The 20806-nt window shown below is 45.2% G+C and overlaps 1 protein-coding gene across 3 annotated transcripts in view; it reads right to left on the bottom strand.

Annotated features, from left to right (window-relative positions):
* Positions 1 to 1124: 1124 nt before the first annotated feature.
* LOC143291265 (uncharacterized) overlaps positions 1125 to 20806 on the bottom strand; it is a 48008-nt gene continuing 28326 nt past the window's right edge. For all 3 annotated transcript variants that reach the window (XM_076601091.1, XM_076601092.1, XM_076601093.1), the window contains exons 16-24: positions 19957 to 20073; positions 17814 to 17933; positions 17124 to 17303; positions 15568 to 15908; positions 13422 to 13572; positions 11194 to 11283; positions 9797 to 9992; positions 8882 to 9271; positions 1125 to 6562 (exon numbers count right to left, since the gene is read on the bottom strand). In XM_076601091.1, the coding sequence (XP_076457206.1) occupies positions 4443 to 6562; positions 8882 to 9271; positions 9797 to 9992; positions 11194 to 11283; positions 13422 to 13572; positions 15568 to 15908; positions 17124 to 17303; positions 17814 to 17933; positions 19957 to 20073 (3705 nt within the window). In that variant the 3' untranslated portion in view covers positions 1125 to 4442. The remainder of the gene's footprint in view (positions 6563 to 8881; positions 9272 to 9796; positions 9993 to 11193; positions 11284 to 13421; positions 13573 to 15567; positions 15909 to 17123; positions 17304 to 17813; positions 17934 to 19956; positions 20074 to 20806) is intronic.

Here is a 20806-nt window from a genome sequence, read left to right as displayed (position 1 = left end):
TATTTTGATGAGTCTTGGAAAAATGTTATGGTAGCAACAAACACACACACACACTCAATGAAGACTGACATACACAAACACACAATAATCAATAGTTTTCAATTCTTAGCTTAATACTGTATTTATCCTGCCAAGGAAAGACAGGCTGGATGGTTAGGAAAACAAACAAAAAGTTTTTTTAAGTTCTGAATTCTGCGTTGTGTACCAAAAATCTGTTGTCTGCTTATGCTGGACTGGATTTCCAGACTGGAACACATTTGTGACTCTCATTCGGACTGGTCGTATATTGGTTAATGTTCATCACTGATGCATGCACACTCTTAATGACTGTCAGTCACATCTTTCAGTAAAAAAATTATATAAAAAAAAAATCACATTACACAAAATCAATAATGAATATATATACACTTGCACAGTTGTGCATACTTAACAGTGACACATGCACACTCCACATAGTACCTACTCTCACTATAACTAAGAGAGGAAATATATGGAGTGAATACGTAATACAGAAATGTAAGGAAACAGTATATAATACAGAGATGTAAGAAAACAGTATATCAATACAGAAATGTAAGAAATATATCAATTACAGGAATGTAAAAAAAAACCAAAAAACAGTACCATAACCCATTCAACTCGGGGCAGTTTACAGCCTCAACAGGCTTCCATGCCATACTGATGCTGAAAAAACACAGAAAATGAATTATTTTTTTCTCCAAGTTACATGTGGACACATCTGTAAATACTGTAAAAGTTAACTCACTTTCTTCTTGGTTTATACGCAGAAACGTGAAAACCGTTTTAATGAGGCAAATTTGGGCGCCAAAGCAATGCTTGGGCGCAGGGCACAATGAGTTGATACAGAACTAAGAAAACAGTACGTAATACATAAGCAAAACATCTTTCTACACCATACCACTCAGGACAACAACCCAACAACACACAACTACACCTGTTGAACTCCGTGTGCACTGACTTGGATGAGAAACAACACTGAATTTTCTTCACGGCTGCACAGATGCCATCACAATCAATTTTATTGCTTTAAATAAGCTTAACTCTGCTGTCTCATTCCTCTCTCTCTCTCTCATATACGCATACACACTATTTGGGGGGGGGGGGGGGGGGGGGGGGCAGGTGGGGAGACAAGCAGTTTGATCAAAACTAACAAAAAAGTTTGACCAAATCTAACAAGAACTAGTTAATGAGTTATCATTGTCTTCAAATACTCCAGAAACAGTCCCATTTCAGTCTGATTCGATTTCAAAAGCTTACAAATTGCTGCCAGCTGTTCAAAGCACCCACAAAAACACATTCCAAAAAGCTGCACAAAGGTTGTTTGTTTGGTTTTTTTTTGTGTTTTTTTTTGTTTTTTTTTAGCCCCCTCTCCCTCATCTCCTGGGTTCCACACATCTGCTGATCTGGTCATACCTTAATCCTCTTCAAATTAGTACACAGGCAAATCAAATACATTAAACTTTTAAAGACACCTTAATCCATGTAGGAGGTCAAGGGATTATAGTGTATCCAGCATGCTCCAAATCCTTATAGTGCTGGCACCCAAACAGTGGGGTAAAACTAATAAAACTTGTCAGGCTACATTTAAAAAGCTCACTTGTATCTATAGATCTGTATGTATAAATATATATAATTCATGTGCCAGGGTGCACATGAATCTGGATGGATGCACACTAAATATCACACAACTGAATGATTTTCAGACATGGTCTTTTTTTAAAATATTTTTAAATAGACAAATAAACAAACACAAGTTCATGACATACATAACACACAAAAACACACACACACAGAGTTCACACCCACACCCTCACACACAAAGAGTTCACACACACATACACAGTCGACACCCACACCCACCCACACACAGAGTGAGCCTTGAAACACTGTCTCCAATTTCCACATATGGCTTTAATCAATTTCAACTGGGATCAGACAAGAAATAACACAAAGCATAACTTGATTTCTCACTCCTCAACAATTCCATCAATCATGTTTTCCTGCTGCAAAACAAACATTCCTCCTTTGCCGATCACATATATGTACTTTCCACTTTTTGCTTTCTCACAGTTACAAACATACACACACACACACATATATATATATGACCTGAACTTTCCTTGTTACTATTGTCAGTACTCTGACCACGGCCCTTTGTGTACAAGGACAAGACACTCCAGTCCATTCTTTCAACAGCCAAGCATTTTCTAGATAAAACTTTGAAATCTTTTTCAACAACCATGGGAAATTTTGGATAAAACTGGGAATATCCAAGCTCAGCTGCCACCCATTGGGATCCCGCCCCCCTCACCCTGACCCAAAAAAGGAGTAGGATTTAGAAGGGGGATTACTGCCCACACCCCCCTTACCCAAGGGGCATACTCCTACCCACAATGTCCTCCCCAGACCACCCTGCCTCCACCTCACCCCAGGGACATACCCCCCTCCCAAATATTCCCCACCCCACCCCCCACCCCTCAAACCCCGGCCATACCCACTAGATGGCAGTGATCAGGACTGGGTTGCTTGAGTGACCTTTGCAATGCTAACTTTGCTATAGGCATTAAGAATTTTCCAAAGTCAATGTAATCGGTGTACATTTGGGAACAACCCTTAACGCTATGCAAACCTAGCACTGCACGCTAAAATGCTAAACCCTGACGGCTTGGCCTGCCAAAGACGAGGCAGCTTTGTGAACTTTTCGCAGACAAGAAAACTATTTTGTCTTTCAACCAGAAACATATGTAACAAAAAAAAAAGAAAAAAAAAAGGAGAATACTGGCATCATCGGATATTAACTTACCAAAGACTAAATTAATAGTGGAGGTGTAAAAATTCTAAAGGACCTTGTCAAAGCCCACCCTCATCTCAGCAAAACAAAACAAACAAAAAAAAAATAAAAAAAAAAAAAAAAGAGAGAAAAATAATGAAAAAAAGAAAAGAAAAAAGAAACCACACTATAACTAGTTCTCAAATAATGAAGAAAAAAATGAAATAGCAGAATTACTAACTCTCAAATAAAGAATAAATACAAAGTAAAGAAATAACATTATCACTACTTCTCATGAGGATTTCTGGCATTGTGGCAAGCACCTGTTGCGCCAAAGTAGAGGTCAAGGTTTGAACACGGCCTGGGCTAACTTTCTCTCTCTTCCCTATTCTCCTCTTTTTTGTTTGTCACTAAATCTTTCCAATAACACATTTTGGACCATTCACACACACGGCCTTATCCTGAAAATTCCACAACCTGTTTCTGTGCGACAGTTCAGGTTCTGCTAAAGTCACCTGCACTGGTTGGGGTTTTTAAACACTGGAAAAACCTGAAGTGGTGATAATCTGCCAGAGTTTTATCCAGAGCTGCTTACTCTGTTTGTGTTCAGAGCAAGCGCAGGTGCAACAATGTTGCTGGAAAAAAAACACATGGATGTTAGTTTCGATTTGTTGCACTGTACCACATCTGAATGGATGCTTTACACTTTGTTGTGCAGGGCACAGACCCAATACATGAGCTGATAAGATGAGCACATACTATGGACAATCATGCACTTAGAATTTAATTTGGACACAAAACAATCAATGTTACTGCCACACACATACACATCTGCTAAAGACGCACACACACACACACTTATATGCGAGCATACACATCACACCCACACAAACACCCCATACCACGTTCTCTGTTTAGGAATCTGCTCTCATGCTTTCCTCAACTGAACACAAATACACTCCAATAGACGAACTGCCCTCAGGAAGGTTTATTTTCCGCAAAACTTTCCATTTTATTTGACTCTGTTGAACGAAAGATCAGTCCTGAATTAAAATGGAAGAAACTGCAAGTGAATAAACCAATGTCTGGATGATCACAAGTTCTCAGCCAGAACAAGCATGGATTCTCTGTTGTGCATGACAGGAAAGTGCTGTGAATGTTTGATGCATAGTAATAATAGTAGAAGTCACTCTACTCATTTTACACCTCTTCTTTAAGTTTGATTCAAAGTGAGAGAGAGGAATTAAGGAAGAAAGAGAAACCAATACTGAAGCAAGATACTGGTTAAAAAAACAATGTAATGAAAAAAAAAAAAAAAAAATCAAAGTAACCATGTGCAAAAGGGGGGCAAAAAACCCCAACAGGACAACATATGGTACTAACCAACCGAAAGCGAGACACCTGACTACATCCCCAGATGTCTGAAGCTTTTGGTCAAAGTCAAGTGAGCTCTACAAAGTTTCCTCGGCAGTACGACACAGATCCACTGACCGTCAGTTCAACCTGACCTGTCTGTCCCTGGTGGGTCCTGGGAGCTGCCAGTCAATATCACTGCAGCAAAATGACTGAGCACTAGGTGTTGGTGCCTACAGCACACAACACACTCACATGCACACCCCCCCATGCTGGGGGACTGTCCACACAGAACCCATTACCGCCGGTCCCTGTGGAAATGGCGTCTGTGTCGCTCGTCTCTGTCGTGCCTGTCGTTGCGGTAACGACTAGGGGGAGAGGGAGAATGAGAACGGTGGTGGTGCTGGTGCTGGTGGTGGTGGTGGTGGTGGGGTGGGAGGGGTCTGTGTGAGTAGCCCGAGTGGTGGTGACGGCGGTGGTCAAAGTCCAGCCCCTCCTCGTGGGGGTGGGGGGGCCAGTGTTCGTGGGATGGGGGGGGAGGTCTGTGCCCGTGATCCATCCCACCCTGCCCACCACCCTCCCCACCACCACCACCACCGCTGGAGGACGGGAGAGGGGGGAGTGGGGGAGGGGGCTGCGGAGGGAGCGGGGGGAGGGGGGGAACGAGGCGAGCGGGCCCCGGGGGCTCAGAGCGAGACATCTTGTCAAAAGGCTGCTCACAGAGGTGTGGGGGGCCGCCACTTCTCTTGGGGGGCTGCCGCATGTCCACGTCCCCCTCGTCCGTCTCCTCCGTGCCGGGGGGAGGGGGCTGGGCTGGGGGCCGGAAGGGCGCAGGGGAGGGCACCATGCCCACCCGGGGGGGGTACAGGGGAGGGGGGGGAACATGGCGGCGGTGGTCGATGTCGGGAACCTCTAACGCCGGGTGGGGCGGGAGGACAGGGGGATGGGGGGCGGGTGGCATCATGTAGGAGCCGGAGGGAGGTGGCGGGGGGAAGCCCGTGCTGTGGGATTGGGGGGGCACAGAGTCTGGGGGCAGGGGTGGGGGCAGGGATGAAGAGAAGCGGTCGTCCTGATCGTGGACAGGCAGGCGAGGGAGGTCTCCCTGAATGCGGAGGTCAGTGTCCCCCATCAGCACCTCGGCCTTGGGGGCTGGGAGAGGACTGGGTCGGTCCTTGTGGCTGTCCGTGGAGGAGCTGACCTCTTCTGCCTTGTCCTGACCTCCAGCCGACCCAAACACCTCCGCTACTACCCCACCAACCCCTTCCTCCAGCACCTCACCCAGACCAGGAATGCTGGCCTCACCCCCTTCCAGACCAGGGATGGCAGAGACGCCGCCTTCTTTAGGTGGCGCGTCTTTGGAGTTGGTGTCGTCTTTCTTTTCAGCCTCAGCAGCAGTGGCGGCCATTGTCACTTCCTTGACAGAGGCGTCTCTCTTCTCCCGCTCTCTGCGGTCGCGCTCTGTGCGTTTGTCGACCGCCCTGACCATCTGGGTGTTGCCCTTCAGGTCCTCCATGAGGGCTTTGAGGGCCAGGGGCATGTCCTGGCTGTCTGGGGTCAGGGAGCTGATTCTAGATGCCGGCTCGGAGGACTTTCCCTCCCCACCACAGCTGGGCCCTGTGCTGACAGCAGAGGTTGACACAACGGGCGTGGAAGAAATCGTGGAGCTGACTGAAGCGGTGGTGGTTGTGGTGGTGGTGGTCTTGGCTGCTGCTGCCGCAGCCGCTGCCGCTGCCAACAGGTTGGGGATCACAGTGGAGGTGATGCTGGCAGCTGTTGGCACTGGCGTCGCAGTTGCACTGGACACCGTCACTGGGTCTCTGGTGGTGGAAGAAACGGATGTGCTGACATCAGACGCAATGGCTGAGGTGACCTGCGGGAACCAGGCGGGCAGGGCGGGGTCAGAGTACGGGAGGGAAGCAGCAGGGTCGGCAGGGGTGACGCCCTTCTCCGCCTTGTGTTTCTTGCTCTGCTCCACCTTGGTGGTGAGCGTAGCCATCAGGTGGCGCTGCTCTGATGTGTCCTTGGCCTTGGCCAGCACCGCCACCATCAGGGACGAGATCTCCTGCGGGTCGCTGCTGGCCGAGATTTGCTCCATCACAGAGTCCATGTTCACACTGGGGGCACTGCTGACAGCCGATGACTGCTGCACCACAGGGAGGGAGGGGTCTGTGCTGCTGCTGCTGCTGCTGCTGCTGACATCGGCTTTTTTGATTGCGGTGCTGTCGCTGCTGGCTGCTGCTGGTTTGGTGTCGCTGTCACTGGTGCTGACCGCAACGGCTGGTGCCGATGATGACAAGTCTGGTTTCTTTGTGGTCTCACTGACGGGAGTCACCGCGAACTCTGCCACGTCTTCGGGGTCGTACGGAGCATCCCCATCATCCTCCACCACTGGTTTGCTCGGTGAGTAGGGCTCTGCATCTGGAGCACAACAGTGAACACATCGTTACACTGGTTTCTGAGAACAGAAATCGGTTTCTCATTTCACTTTCTTTATTCCCTTACACTCTTATCGTCTCCATTTCTGCTGACATGCATTCTCTCTTTTACATCAGAAGTCTTCTATAAGCAGTTACTGCAAAACAATACAAAAATTCATCAAGAAATACCAGAGGTATGAAGGACTGCTGACTACTGCTCCAGCACCTGTATGCAGACAAAATCTGTTAGGACACAAACTACCAAAATCTGTAACTCCATTGTTCATGCTCACTGGACATTTTTCATTCACCACTCCTATGACAATTATAAAAAAAAAAAAATAAAAAAAATAAATAAAATTAAAAAAAAAAAACAACAACAAAAAACAACACACAACTGTGTTCAAACAGTAGTTCTCATCTCACTATGGTTCATTCCATCATCCATTTTTGTTTTTAATGACTGCAAGATCAGCTTAACTCACTCGCTGCCATTGTCCGCATATGCGGACATCGTCGGAGAAAGCGTTGGATGCCAATGTCCGCATATGCGGACTTGGATTTTAAAAAGTCGTGCTGTCGGAGTGACGCGTCGGATGCGAAAATCAAAAGCAGATGTGATATCTTACGTCACCTCTGGTCAGCTTTTCATTCACACACGCTGCGTGTGTGTCGCGATAAGCTCAACCGCACTTGATAACAAAGCGTGCCCCCTGTCAGCTTTGTAAGTTGTTTGACAAGATGGCGTCACGGCGAAGTGTTCGACACGGTCGGAGAGGTGAAATGTTACTCAGCGTCGAAGATGCTTTGGAAATGATCCAAACTGAAGGCTCTGATGTCGAAGGAGATAATGTTGATTCTTTGGACAGTTAATTTGAACCAGATCCCGATGAACTAGAAACAGATTCGGCCACTGAAGAGAGTGTTTACAATGGAGAGGAAAGTGAGGAACATGTGCCAGCAGATGAGACAGACACAGACGACGAAACCACTGAGGAAATGGACGATTTTGCAAGTGTTTTCACCAGTGATTGGACTGACAATTTTTCCTTTTTCCCTCTTGCACATCCCTTCACTGGCATACCAGGTTTGTCAGCTGACTGGCCAGTCAACACCCAGCCGGTTGAGTTTTTTTCTTTGTTCTTTGATTTTCATTATGTAGAGACAATATTTTTTCTTGTATGAGTGAATTTCAACTTTCTTCACCACCTGTTCATACTTCATTGCATGCACTAGGTCTTCAGTTCCTCAAATAGTGTTAGAATGTGATGTGGAACATGTTGGTGTACCTTTCTGATGGGTGCAAAAATGCTAAAAAATACACTAAATATGGATACCGCGATCAACATCAAGACGGTGAGTAAATACTTTGATTTTTTGCACACATATGGAACAACATTCCTTGCATACATATACTAAATATCAATTGTCTGGGTGTCTATTTGGTTTTTTTACAATTTTTTCCCCATCCTATACAAACCCTGGGTTTTCAGGGATTGGCAAGGGCAAAAACTCTTGGCATGGAGTGAGTTAAACAAACTCCCTTCATCATGTCAGAAATAACATTCCATCATACAGTTTTATTTTTACTGACTGCGCCATCAACCTGAACATACACCCTTCATCATGTCGGAAATAAAATTCCATCATCCAGCTTTATTTTCAATAATCATGACATCAACCTAAACATACTCCCTTTAACATGTTGGAAATGGCATTCCATCATCCAGTTTTATTTTCAATGACTGCGACATCAACCTAAACATATTCACTTTATCATGTCAGAAAATCTTCGTTTGTGGGCTGCAACTACCACATTCACTTGTATGTACACGAGAGGGCTTTTATGTGCATGCCCGTTTTTACCCTGCCATATATGCAGCCATACTCCGCTTTCAGAGGTGTGCATGCTGGGTATGTTTTTGTTTCCATAACCCACCGAATGCTGACATGGATTACTGGATCTTTAACGTGCGTATCTGATCTTCTGCGTGCGTATACATATGAAGTGGGTTCACGCACAAGCAGGTCTGCACGTATGTTGACCTGGGAGATTGGAAAAATCTCCACCCTTTACCAATCAGGCGCCATTACTGAGATTCGAACCCAGGCCCATCTGATTGAAAGTCAAACGCTTTAACAACTAGGCTATTGCACTAGTCATGTCGGAAATAACATTCCATCATCCAGTTTTATTTCCATTAACATCATCATCTACCTAAACATATTCCCTTGGTCCTGTTGGAAATATCTACGCTGGGTTTTCATGACATTCCATGACAATTCCCCCAGGAGAAACATGGTGGAACTCTTCCCTCACCTTCCATGGTGAGCGACTCCTTGGCAGCAGAGTCTGAAGATCCGCTCTCTGCTGCCTTGTCCTTGGACTGGCTGTGAGAGCTCAGGGAGGAGGGGGTGGAGGAAGAGGAGGAGGACACGGAAGAGGTTGCGCGGGCGATGTTGGTGGTCGGGGTGGGGATGTACAGAGCCTGTGGCGCTGAGCTTTCATCCTCATCTGCTGTCGGGGAATATGCCTCCGTCTCCTCATTCTTGGAGGGTTTCGCCTTCTTGGCAGCGGCTGGTCCTGAGGGCTTCTCCCCACTGTGGGGGGACTTGCCTGGGGTGGAGCCTTCTGCCGAGTCTTTGGGCCGCTTCATCTTCTGCCGCACCACGATGCCAATCAGCATGTGGGGCCGGTTGCCTTCCAGACCTGTGGCAAACCAGTCAATCATCTAAGAGCATGTCAAGACCTTGGAACCAGGTGGTGCCAAGAGGAATTCATCGACACCTACAACTACAAGCAGTCAAGCAAACTGATCACATGTAAGACGAATGTTACATGCATCAGATCTCGCCAGGATCTAACCACCTCTTCAGCCAGCCAGATGGACCTCCCACATGGACAGACAGACATCCTCCCTCAAACAATGATCCCTTCTCCAAACCAAGCACTGAACTTAAGGGCATAAGCCAACAGGCTGCTAACAGCTCTCATCAGGTCTTTACTTAGAACTTAACATTAACACATACTGGTCGCACAATCAGTCAAGTGATTGCACAGGAATAAAGAAAAACCCACAGATATATACTGATGGATGTGGTAAAAACAACAGTACTTTGTATCATTTTCAATATAAAAGTAGAGGCACAGGTCAAACACACTTAAAAACCACCACCACCACTATCCTATCAGTTCCTCTGACATCAAAGGATGTACACAGGTTTTGATAGTTACCTGGACCATCGAAGGGGAGGAGCACCTGTGGGATCTTGCTGTGGGAGGCCAGAGGGACGATGTACAGGTCTTTGACATGCTTGGGAGGATTGCCCACTACGCCACAGCGACTGCGACTGTTCAGGTACGAGTACAGGTGCACATAGGCCACTTTCTCGTCATCACTGCCCGGGATGAAACGCAAGATACACACATCCTGGAGGAAGAAACGAAAAAGACGTAAGAACAGCACAGATCTGCTTCCACTCTGCATCACAACTTAAAATAAAAGGCATTAGTTTGAAAGAAGCAAGCATCACAACTTAAAAGGCATCAGTCTGAAAGAAGCAAGGATCGCAATTTAAAAGGCATTAGCTTTAAAGAAGCAGAACAACTGTGGATTCTCTGCAAATCTTGATAATTTTTTTTCCTCTATGGAGTTCCAAGACTCCCACATTGATCAAAGACCTTAACAGTCCTGTGGTCTTTATATTTTAAGCTATACTATGACCATCTAACTGTATACATATCAATGTTGCAGAAAAGCTTAAATCTGAGAGATATTTGTAAGCTTTACCCACTAAAGTTTAAAGTACTGTGATAAAATACAGAAATGAACTGCAATTTACAGTACTGTGATAAAATAAAGGACTGAACCATAATTTACAGTACTGTGATAGAATACAGGACTGGATCGTAATTTATAATACTGTGATAAAATACAGGCCTGAACCATAATTTACAGTAGTGTGATAAAATACAGGCCTGAACCATAATTTACAGTAGTGTGATAAAATACAGGACTGAACCGTAATTTACAGTAGTGTGATAGAATACAGGACTGGATCGTAATTTATAATACTGTGATAAAATACAGGCCTGAACTATAATTTACAGTAGTGTGATAAAATACAGGACTGAACCATAATTTATAATACTGTGATAAAATACAGGCCTGAACCATAATTTACAGTAGCGTGATAAAATACAGGACTGAACTGTAATTCACCCATTCTGGGAGAACCATGTGTAGGTTGGGCTGCATGAACTATCTTTTCTTGCAGTGCTAAGTTGGCTGAGCGTTAACAATTCCCCCAAGTCTGAGCAAAATCTACAGACTTAGAAAAATGGTCACTCTAAGCACTGTCAAGGTCACAAGCCCAAGTAAACCCTGGTATTAAGTTACAGACCAGAAAGCAAAAATATAAACATGGCCAGAATTATCTAGGCGATGAATCACATCATTTGCCTCTGCACCGAAAAAAAAAAAAAAAAGGAAACTTGCTTCCGATTTTTCTTTTTGGTCAAACAGCTGAAAAGGGATGGGGAGGAAGGAGAACGGTGAAGAAACTGAACGCCCACAGACAAGTTTCTCCCCACCCAGTAAAGGTAGACAATGCACGGAGTACGGAACCCACCCTGGAACCAGCCTGACGGATCTTGCCCAGGTAGTCCCACATGTGCTCAGGCCCAATGCGGCCACAGATCTGGAGCGTGTCTGGCAGTCCCTGTACAAACAAACTTCACTTCTTATTCACTGTGAATATGCTTCTGACATGTCGTGTGAAGAGCTGATGACAACTGAATCCACCCTGTTATTATGGTGCATACATGTCATGTGTTGAGCTGATGTATCCACCCAGTTATGGTACATACATGTCTGTGTAGAGCTGATAATAAATGTATCAATCCTGTTTGGTACATACATGTCATGTGTAGAGCTAATTATAGATGTATCCACCTTGTTATTATGACATATACATGTCATGTGTAGAGCTGAAAATAAATGTATCCATCCTGTTATAATGGTACATATATTTCATGTGTAGAGCTAATAATAAATGTATCCACCCTGTTATAATGGTACATACATCTCATACGAAAAGCTGATTATAAATGTATCCATCCTGTTATAATGGTACATACATGTCATGTGTGGAACCAATTATAAATGTATCAACCCTGTTATAACTGATACACATCACCTGAAGAGCTGATCACGAATGTGTCCACCCAGTTATAATTGTACCTAATGTATCCACCCTGCTGTAATTGTAACACGTCATGTGTGGAGCTGATCACAAAAGTGTCCACCCAGTTATAATTGTACCTAATGTATCCACCCTGCTGTAATTGTAACACGTCATGTGTGGAGCTGATCACAAAAGTGTCCACCCAGTTATAATTGTACCTAATGTATCCACCCTGCTGTAATTGTAACATGTCATGTGTGGAGCTGATCACAAAAGTGTCCACCCAGTTATAATTGTACCTAATGTATCCACCCTGCTGTAATTGTAACACGTCATGTGTGGAGCTGATCACAAAAGTGTCCACCCAGTTATAATTGTACCTATGTATCCACCCTGCTGTAATTGTAACGTCATGTGTGGAGCTGATCACAAGTGTGTCCATCCAGTTATAATTGTACCTAATGTATCCACCCTGCTGTAATTGTAATGTCATGTGTGGAGCTGATCACAAATGTGTCCACCCAGTTATTGTACCTAATGTATCCACCCTGCTGTAATTGTAACGTCATGTGTGGAGCTGATCACAAATGTGTCCACCCAGTTATTGTACCTAATGTATCCACCCTGCTGTAATTGTAACGTCATGTGTGGAGCTGATCACAAATGTGTCCACCCAGTTATTGTACCTAATGTATCCACCCTGCTGTAACATGTCATGTGTGGAGCTGATTACAAATGTAAACACCCTGTTTTAATGGTACAAACATGTCACCTGAAGAGCTGATAACAAATGTATCTGCCCTGTTTATGACAGTACATGTGGTAACACCATCCTCTTAACAACACACTTCAACAGGTTAAGAGTTTGTCTATCTGACCTCTGCTTCAGTAACATTGCCAGTCCCTTTCATGTAGCAGTGGGTCTGCGTCTGTTCTCATGCACTGTCCAACCTATCACATCTCCCACACACACAGACAACAGAACTGGACAGACACCATGATGCAGACAGAACTGCCACCCATGAAAGTCAGTATGACCCACCCTAATCCTGACTGTGCTGGGTGGGTCAAAGTCAAGGGTGGAGATGTTTCCCATACCATACGCCCACACCCGCTACTGGCTGAAGCCCCTCTGTGTGTATACACACACCCAGAACAAGTTTACACGTTAAACATCCCTGAGTCCTTGTCAGTCTTTGGTGGGTTATGGAAACAGAAATGTACCCCCAAAATGCAAACTCTTGAAGACAGGTAATTGCTGCCTAAATGGCAAAAATGGCCATCATTGTAAAAACTCCACTTGTAGATCTATACAAGTGAACATGATAAGTGCACCCCACAAATGAGGGGTATGGAGTAAAGAGATGAATAAAAAAAATAAAAATTAAAAAAAATCCCTAAAGTGCAGCATGCACTTGGTGAACTGAAAAAGATACCATGGCAAAATCAGTGCTGTCCTCTGGCAAAATTCTGAAGAAGAAATCCACTCCGAAAGATACACAAACATACACACACACACACGCTCAAGGCCTGAGCACGCTGGGTTTTTTGCTGCTGGTCAGTCATCTGCCCAGCAGATGTGGTACAGCCTATATGGATCTGTCCACACACAGTGACACCTCCTTGAGAAACTGAAACTGAAACAGAAACTATAGCAGCCCACACCAACTGACCAGCTTGTCAGCGGGGCCGGACACCCTGTAGGCTGAGGTGAAGAACTTGGCAAAGTCCTGCATGGAGATGAACCCTTTCCACACCATGGGCCCTGAAGGCGTGTACTTGTGCTTGGGGTCCAGGCCAGACTGCAGCGCTGAGTCTGGGGACCTGAGGATCAAACACAAACCTCTTCACCATCACAGTACACAATACTTTTTTTTTGTTTTTGTTTTTTTGTCCTGGTATTGGTGCAATTTGGTTTTTGGTCCGTGTTTTGTTGCGGAGAGGCCTTCTTCTTCTTCTTCTTCTTCTGCGTTCGTGGGCTGCAACTCCCACGTTCACTCGTATGCACACACTAGTGGGCCTTTACGTGTATGACCGTTTTTACCCCGCCATGTAGGCAGCCATACTCCGTTTTCGGGGATGTGCATGCTGGGTATGTTCTTGTTTCCATAACCCACCAAACGCTGACATGGATTACAGGATCTTTAACGTGCGTATCTGATCTTCTGCTTGCATATACACACGAAGGGGGTTCAGGCACTAGCAGGTCTGCACATATGTTGACCTGGGAGATCGGAAAAATCTCCACCCTTTACCCACCAGGTGCCGCCACCGTGATTCGAACCCGGGACACTCAGATTGACAGTCCAACGCTTTAACCACTCGGCTATTGCGCCCGTCTGTTGCAGAGAGGCCGTTTGCCGTGTGTGTGTGTGTGTGGCGGGTGATGAGGAGTGTCCATGTGTTCGTGTGTGTGTGCGTGCCTGAGTGCGTGTTGCAGGGATGCGTCTTCTGGAGGGCTTCATGGGTGGGTTGGTGATTTCCAACATTCACTTGCATGAGTGTTTTCTGGCAAGTGCTTCCGTGTGTGAGTGGGGGAGAGAGGGGGCGTGGGTGAACAGGAGTACTCATGGGGAGGCGGAGAGTGGGGAACAAAATGTAAAGCACTTTGAGCAGTATTTCTGGAGAAACGTGCTATATAAGTGTCCATTATTATCATCATGATTACTTTATATATCACTTGTGCCGACTGCGGTGCCGAGTCTGGGGACCTGAGGATCGAACACAAAACCTTTCCTCATCACAATACATTATTATCTCCAATAAAGGATACTTATTTGTGGCTTAAAACACATCAACAGCGCATGAGAATCGGCTGTCTAATATGTACACATATAAAAACAATAAATTGCTAATGTTAACTTGAAGATATGGATTTTTGCTTTTCATTTCTCTTCACCCCTTGAGTGCCCCAGGACAGAAGTTTTCATCCACCTCACTGTAAGAATTTTCTTGTTGCAAAATCATTAAATCTATGTGAAACTGTCAAAACTTTATAATGTGTTCACTCTCCTTTCAGAGAAGTACAGGCTACATATAGCTTTTGGTAGTTTCCTTGTGAGAATGCTTAGATTCCTGTCCTGTCCAAACCACTAGTCTGCCTATGTGGAGAAATTGAGAACAACTGCAGCTTGTGACCTCCATTGTCATGTTAACCCTTTTGTGTTTACTGAAGCAGCATCTTTTTGTCCAGCAGCCATCTTGGTTTCCTGACCTGCCCTGCATTTGCGGCTGCATTTTCTCTTGTTCTGTCCTTTCGAAGACTCCCTGTTTTCTCAATTTCCACGTTTTCGAAAAGAACAAAATGTCATCTCGACTGTTTGCATGATTGGGCAGAAACTAAGCCCAGATCAAACTTAACTGATCGGTGCACATGTGATCCACACTCTGGGTACTGCCGACACCACAGCTTCGGCTCTACCATCTCGCCACATAGGTTGGTCTGCACATTTCTGATGCCTCAACACTGCCTGACACTGCCTTGAACGTTATACTTGCCACAAAGTTTGGCCAACATGATAACTCACATTTTCGTTGACCAATATCAGCGCCATTGCGTCTGAACTCTTCCCCGTTACTCAAGCCTGCCACTTGTCAGTGCTTGAACTGCCCCTGTCTATCCCTTTACCCGTCAAATCACACACTGTCTTGGAGGGACCAATCCCGAGGATGGAACCACCATTAAGCAACAAGGGGACGCACATCCCATGGCATGCCAACAGACTTGCCTCCAACCCCTCAACATTCACCCTTGACGACGGCCGTACTACAGAACAAAATGTTTGAACCCAAACATTCTGGAAACAACTCCTTCCTTACCTGACGGTGACCTTGGAGGTGAGGGCGGGGCCTGTGGCAGGGAGGGTGTGACCCTGGGAGGTGGAGGCGGGGCTCTGCGAGGCCAGGGACGGTCCAGGGGAGGTGGCTGATGAGGAGCCGGGTGTGGAGACCGTCTCTTCGGGGCTGACCGAGGTGGTGGTGGTCTGGGGCGTGGTGTCGCTGTGCGTGGCCTCTTCCGCCACGTCGTCCTCAGCTTCTGCCTTCCTCCGCTCCACGATCTTGACCTCCTTGGTGTCCGTGATCTTCACCTCCTTCTTGTGGCTGCGGCCCTCCTTGGATCGGTGCTTCAACTTGGAGTCTGACACCACCTGGTGCGACACCTGCACACAGTCACACTGGCTGTCACCTGGTGTTGTTGTGGTCTTGTGAGTGGTGTGGTGTGTGTGGTGTGGTGTTGTGTTGTGTTGTTGTGGTGTGGTGTGTGGTGTGTTGTGTGGTGTAGTGGTGGTGTTGTATGGTGTGTGGTGTTGTGTCATGTTTTTGTATCATATTGTACTGCATTGTGTGCATTGCACCATATTGCATTGTACTGCACTATGTTGTTTTGCATTGTATTGTTTTCTAATTTTGTCACAACAGAGCAGAGCCACCCATATTTCTTTTTTTCTTATTTCTTCCAGCACATGTGTTTGTTTTACTATCAAAGTTTTTTTCTCCAAAGACATCCCTTTTGCTGCCATGGTTTCTTTTATGAACGCTAAGTGCATGCTGCTCACAGGACCTCAGTTTATCATCTCATCCTACAGACTAGCGCCCAGACCACCACTCAAGGTCTGATGGGGGGGGGGGGGGGGGGGGGGGGGGGAGTGAAAATCCTGGTCTGTGTCTAGGGCTTGAACCCAGGGACACTTGCTTCCTCTGTTTGGGTACATGACCACCGTGCCATGACCCCACCATCCAGACCTGTCACATGTATCTGGGCAAAAATGTCAACATTCTGTTGCCACTTTCTTCTGGTTTCTGCGTTTCTCCCAAGTGTTAAGGTACCAAAGAAACCTCTGTGAGTGTTCAACAGTCCCTGAATGAGCACAGTACGTGGCAGGCCAAGGTTAAAAATTAAGGGAAGTGAGAGAGAGAGAGAGAACTGGTGAAGGAGGAAGGGGGTGGATGGAGCTATTCAGCAGGGGTGAGGAGGACAGAGGGAGAGAGAGAAGAAGAAAATTGTGCTGTCATAGAAGAGTGGAAAGATCACCACAGCAGGCAGTAGGTGTCTGCTCCACACATTCCAGATGTATCTTACTTTACTGGTTACGTCCTCACATCATAGGTAATCATGCTGCAAATAACCATGCTGCCCGTGAGGGACCATTTCAGTGCTGAACACCCGCCAGTTCTTAAAACCAGTGGTAGAAATCAAAAAACAAAACGCTAAAAAGGTCCATTAAAACAGCACAAGTAACACCAGTTAATCCATGCCTTGCTCTGTCCACATGTGAGGGCCTGGGTTCGAATCCCGCTCTCGCTCTTTCTCCCAAGTTTGACACACACTCTCTCTCACTCACTCACACACACACAAACTGTCCACCGTCACCCACCTTCAGTTTCTTGGGCAGGGGTTGTTCCTCAGTGGCAGGGGGCAGGACCTTTCCTGTGCAGATCTTACAGTTGAGGTCAAACAGGTGGGCACGATGCTGGTCCGTGGTGTCTGCCACCACCTCCGCCACCTCCTCCTCTGTCTTGGTCTCCACTATGCTCTTGGGCTCCTCTACTCGGGTCTGTCACCAACACACACATGCACACGCGCGCATGAACGTGTTGACACGCACCACCCCCCCACACACACACACATATAGATACACACACACACACATGCAAACACACACACAGACACACACACCACCCACACTCGTACACACAGATACACACACACATGTAAACACACACACAGACACGCACACACACACATCACCCACCCCCACACACAAACACACCACACACATACATAATCAGTATCAACTATGCTATCAGTATAAAAAAAATCCCACAATAATATGTAACTTGTGCTTCTTTTGATTACTGTTCAAGACATTTTTCTAAATATTTTTTTGTACAGTTTAGGTATCTGTACTTTAATCATAAATTTGTTTATGTTTTACTTTTAGAGGAGCGTGTGCCACACACAAACACACACACATGTACACACAAGCACGCATATGACACACACACAGACTATACGCACACACACACACAAACACATTCACACAGCACACACACAGAGTACACACCACTAGCGTGCTCATGTCCTCCTCCTCCACCTCCACCTCCCCCTTGTGCGTCTTTTTCCTGATGTGTTGCTGCCCCTCTTTCTGCGCCTCCTTCTCCGTCTGTTCTATCATTGCCAGAGTCTGAAAGACACACACATCACACATTTACATGGTTCTCCATCTGTTCTATCATTGCCAGAGTCTGAAAGACACACACATCACACATTTACATGGTCTCCGTCTGTTCTATCATTGCCAGAGTCTGAAAGACACACACATCACACATTTACATGGTTCTCCGTCTGTTCTATCATTGCCACAGTCTGAAAGACACACACACATCACACACATTTACATGGTTCCCCGTCTGTTCTATCATTGCCAGAGTCTGAAAGACACACATCACATTTACATGGTCTCCCGTCTGTTCTATCATTGCCAGAGTCTGAAAGACACACACACCACACACATTTACATGGTTCTCCGTCTGTTCTATCATCGCCAGAGTCTGAAAGACACACACACATCACACACATTTACATGGTTCCCCGTCCGTTCTATCATCACCAGAGTCTGAAAGACACACACACATTTACATGGTTCCCCGTCTGTTCTATCATCACCAGTCTGAAAGACACACACACCACACACATTTACATGGTTCTCCGTCTGTTCTATCATTGCCAGAGTCTGAAAGACACACACATCACACATTTACATGGTTCTCTGTCTGTTCTATCACTGTCAGTCTGAAAGACACACACCACACACATTTACATGGTCTCCGTCTGTTCTATCATCGCCAGAGTCTGAAAGACACACACACACCACACACATTTACATGGTTCTCAGTCTGTTCTATCATCACCAGAGTCTGAAAGACACACACACATCACACACATTTACATGGTTCTCTGTCTGTTCTATCATCACCAGTCTGAAAGATACACACACACCACAAACATTTACATGGGTCTCTGTCTGTTCTATCACTGTCAGTCTGAAAGACACACACACCACACACATTTACATGGTTCTCCGTCTGTCCTATCATCACCAGAGTCTGAAAGGCACACACCACACACATTTACATGGTCTCCGTCTGTTCTATCAGAACAAATGAGCAAGCATGAAATTAAGAACATTCTAAATGAAGGTGACAGAAAAGGTTGCATCACAACAAAGATCAAAACAATTTGGTCCAGTTTTCATGCGCCCAATGTGAAGGAAAAGCATAGTTAAACAAATTTTTTGATGTCACATTTATGTATAAAGTTGAATCCTTTTGATTTTATTCCCAACATCCAGGACAGATTCAGTTCAAGTCATGTTGTGTTATGTTGTATTATGTTACATCATATTATGTTATGTTATGTTATGTTATGTTATATTATATCATATTAGATTATATTATATTTCTGTTTGAGTTATCCACATTGCCTGAATTTCGTTGCTTGCTATTGATTCCGATGTTGAATTGAAGGTCGATGCATTGCAGTGATCCATCCTGCATGAAATACAGTCAGTAGTTGTGTTTCAGTGTCATTACCGTTGATGTCTTCGCTAACGCCACTGTCGTTTTCATGATCGTCATTGTCGTCGCCCCCCTTTCTGACTCGCTTGTTCTCTTTTCGTTTTATCTATCTCATTTTTCTCTTTGATTTGCACTGGGAAAAGACAAGAGACCAACTCCGATGACAAAGGAGATATTTTTGATAAAAGTAAGGGGCACTTTCACGATTTCTCAGAACTGAGAGAAAACGTGGGAGGGGAACGACCACGATTTCTCACAATCCCACGATTTCTCCCCAAGTGGGATTGCGAGAAATCGTGGGCTTACACACCCTCATGTGAATGGATACCTGATGCTGGATGGGGAAACCACAACAGCGGTGGAAGAGGATTAGTCCTCACCTTCACATGCAGAGCCTTATAGACACAGTGGATATGAATTCACTGCCCAGATAGCTGTAAAAGGCTACTGGACCTTTGAATGACAAATTTCACCTAAGAAAACTGAAACAAAAAAAACAAAACGGAAAAAAAGAAGAAGGAATCCCCCCGCACCCCCTCCTCCCACCCAGGCCACAGATTGCTCATAAATTTTGCCTCAAAATCCAACAAGGGTGGGGAATAAAGACACCGTCTGACAACCCCTACTCACATGTTTGTTTTCCATCTTGCGCCACTGGGTCAGCTCTTTGGATGCCAGCTCCTCAGTCGACATCTTCACCAGGTGGGACGACCGGATCTTGCGAGACAGAATCTTCCGGAAAAGACCCTGCATTCAGAACAGTCGCAGTATGTCAACAGAAAATAAACACTAATGAAACAGCACTGCACAGCACAATTTACACTGAAAATACAGGGTAGTCAGGACAACATTTCACCACAATCTACACTATAAATAAAGGTAGTCAGGACAACATTTCACCACAATCTACACTATAAATACAAGGTAGTTAGGACAATATTTCACCACAATCTACACTATAAATAAAGGTAGTCAGGACAACATTTCACCACAATCTACACTATAAATACAAGGAAGTCAGGACAACATTTCACCACAATCTACACTATAAATACAAGGTAGTTAGGACAACATTTTACCACAATCTACACTATAAATACATGGTAGTCAGGACAACATTTCACCACAATCTACACTATAAATAAAGGTAGTCAGGACAACATTTCACCACAATCTACACTATAAATACAGGTAGTCAGGACAACATTTCACCACAATCTGCACTATAAATACAAGGTAGTTAGGACAACATTTCACCACAATCTTCACTAAAAATACAAGGTAGTTAGGACAATATTTCACCACAATCTACACTATAAATAAAGGTAGTCAGGACAACATTTCACCACAATCTACACTATAAATACAAGGAAGTCAGGACAACATTTCACCACAATCTACACTATAAATACAAGGAAGTCAGGACAACGTTTCACCACAATCTACACTATAAATACAAGGTAGTCAGGACAACATTTCA

Source organism: Babylonia areolata, chromosome 16 (assembly GCF_041734735.1).
Source record: "Babylonia areolata isolate BAREFJ2019XMU chromosome 16, ASM4173473v1, whole genome shotgun sequence".
NCBI lineage: Eukaryota > Metazoa > Mollusca > Gastropoda > Neogastropoda > Buccinidae > Babylonia > Babylonia areolata.
This window is presented reverse-complemented; position numbering and strand designations above follow the sequence as displayed.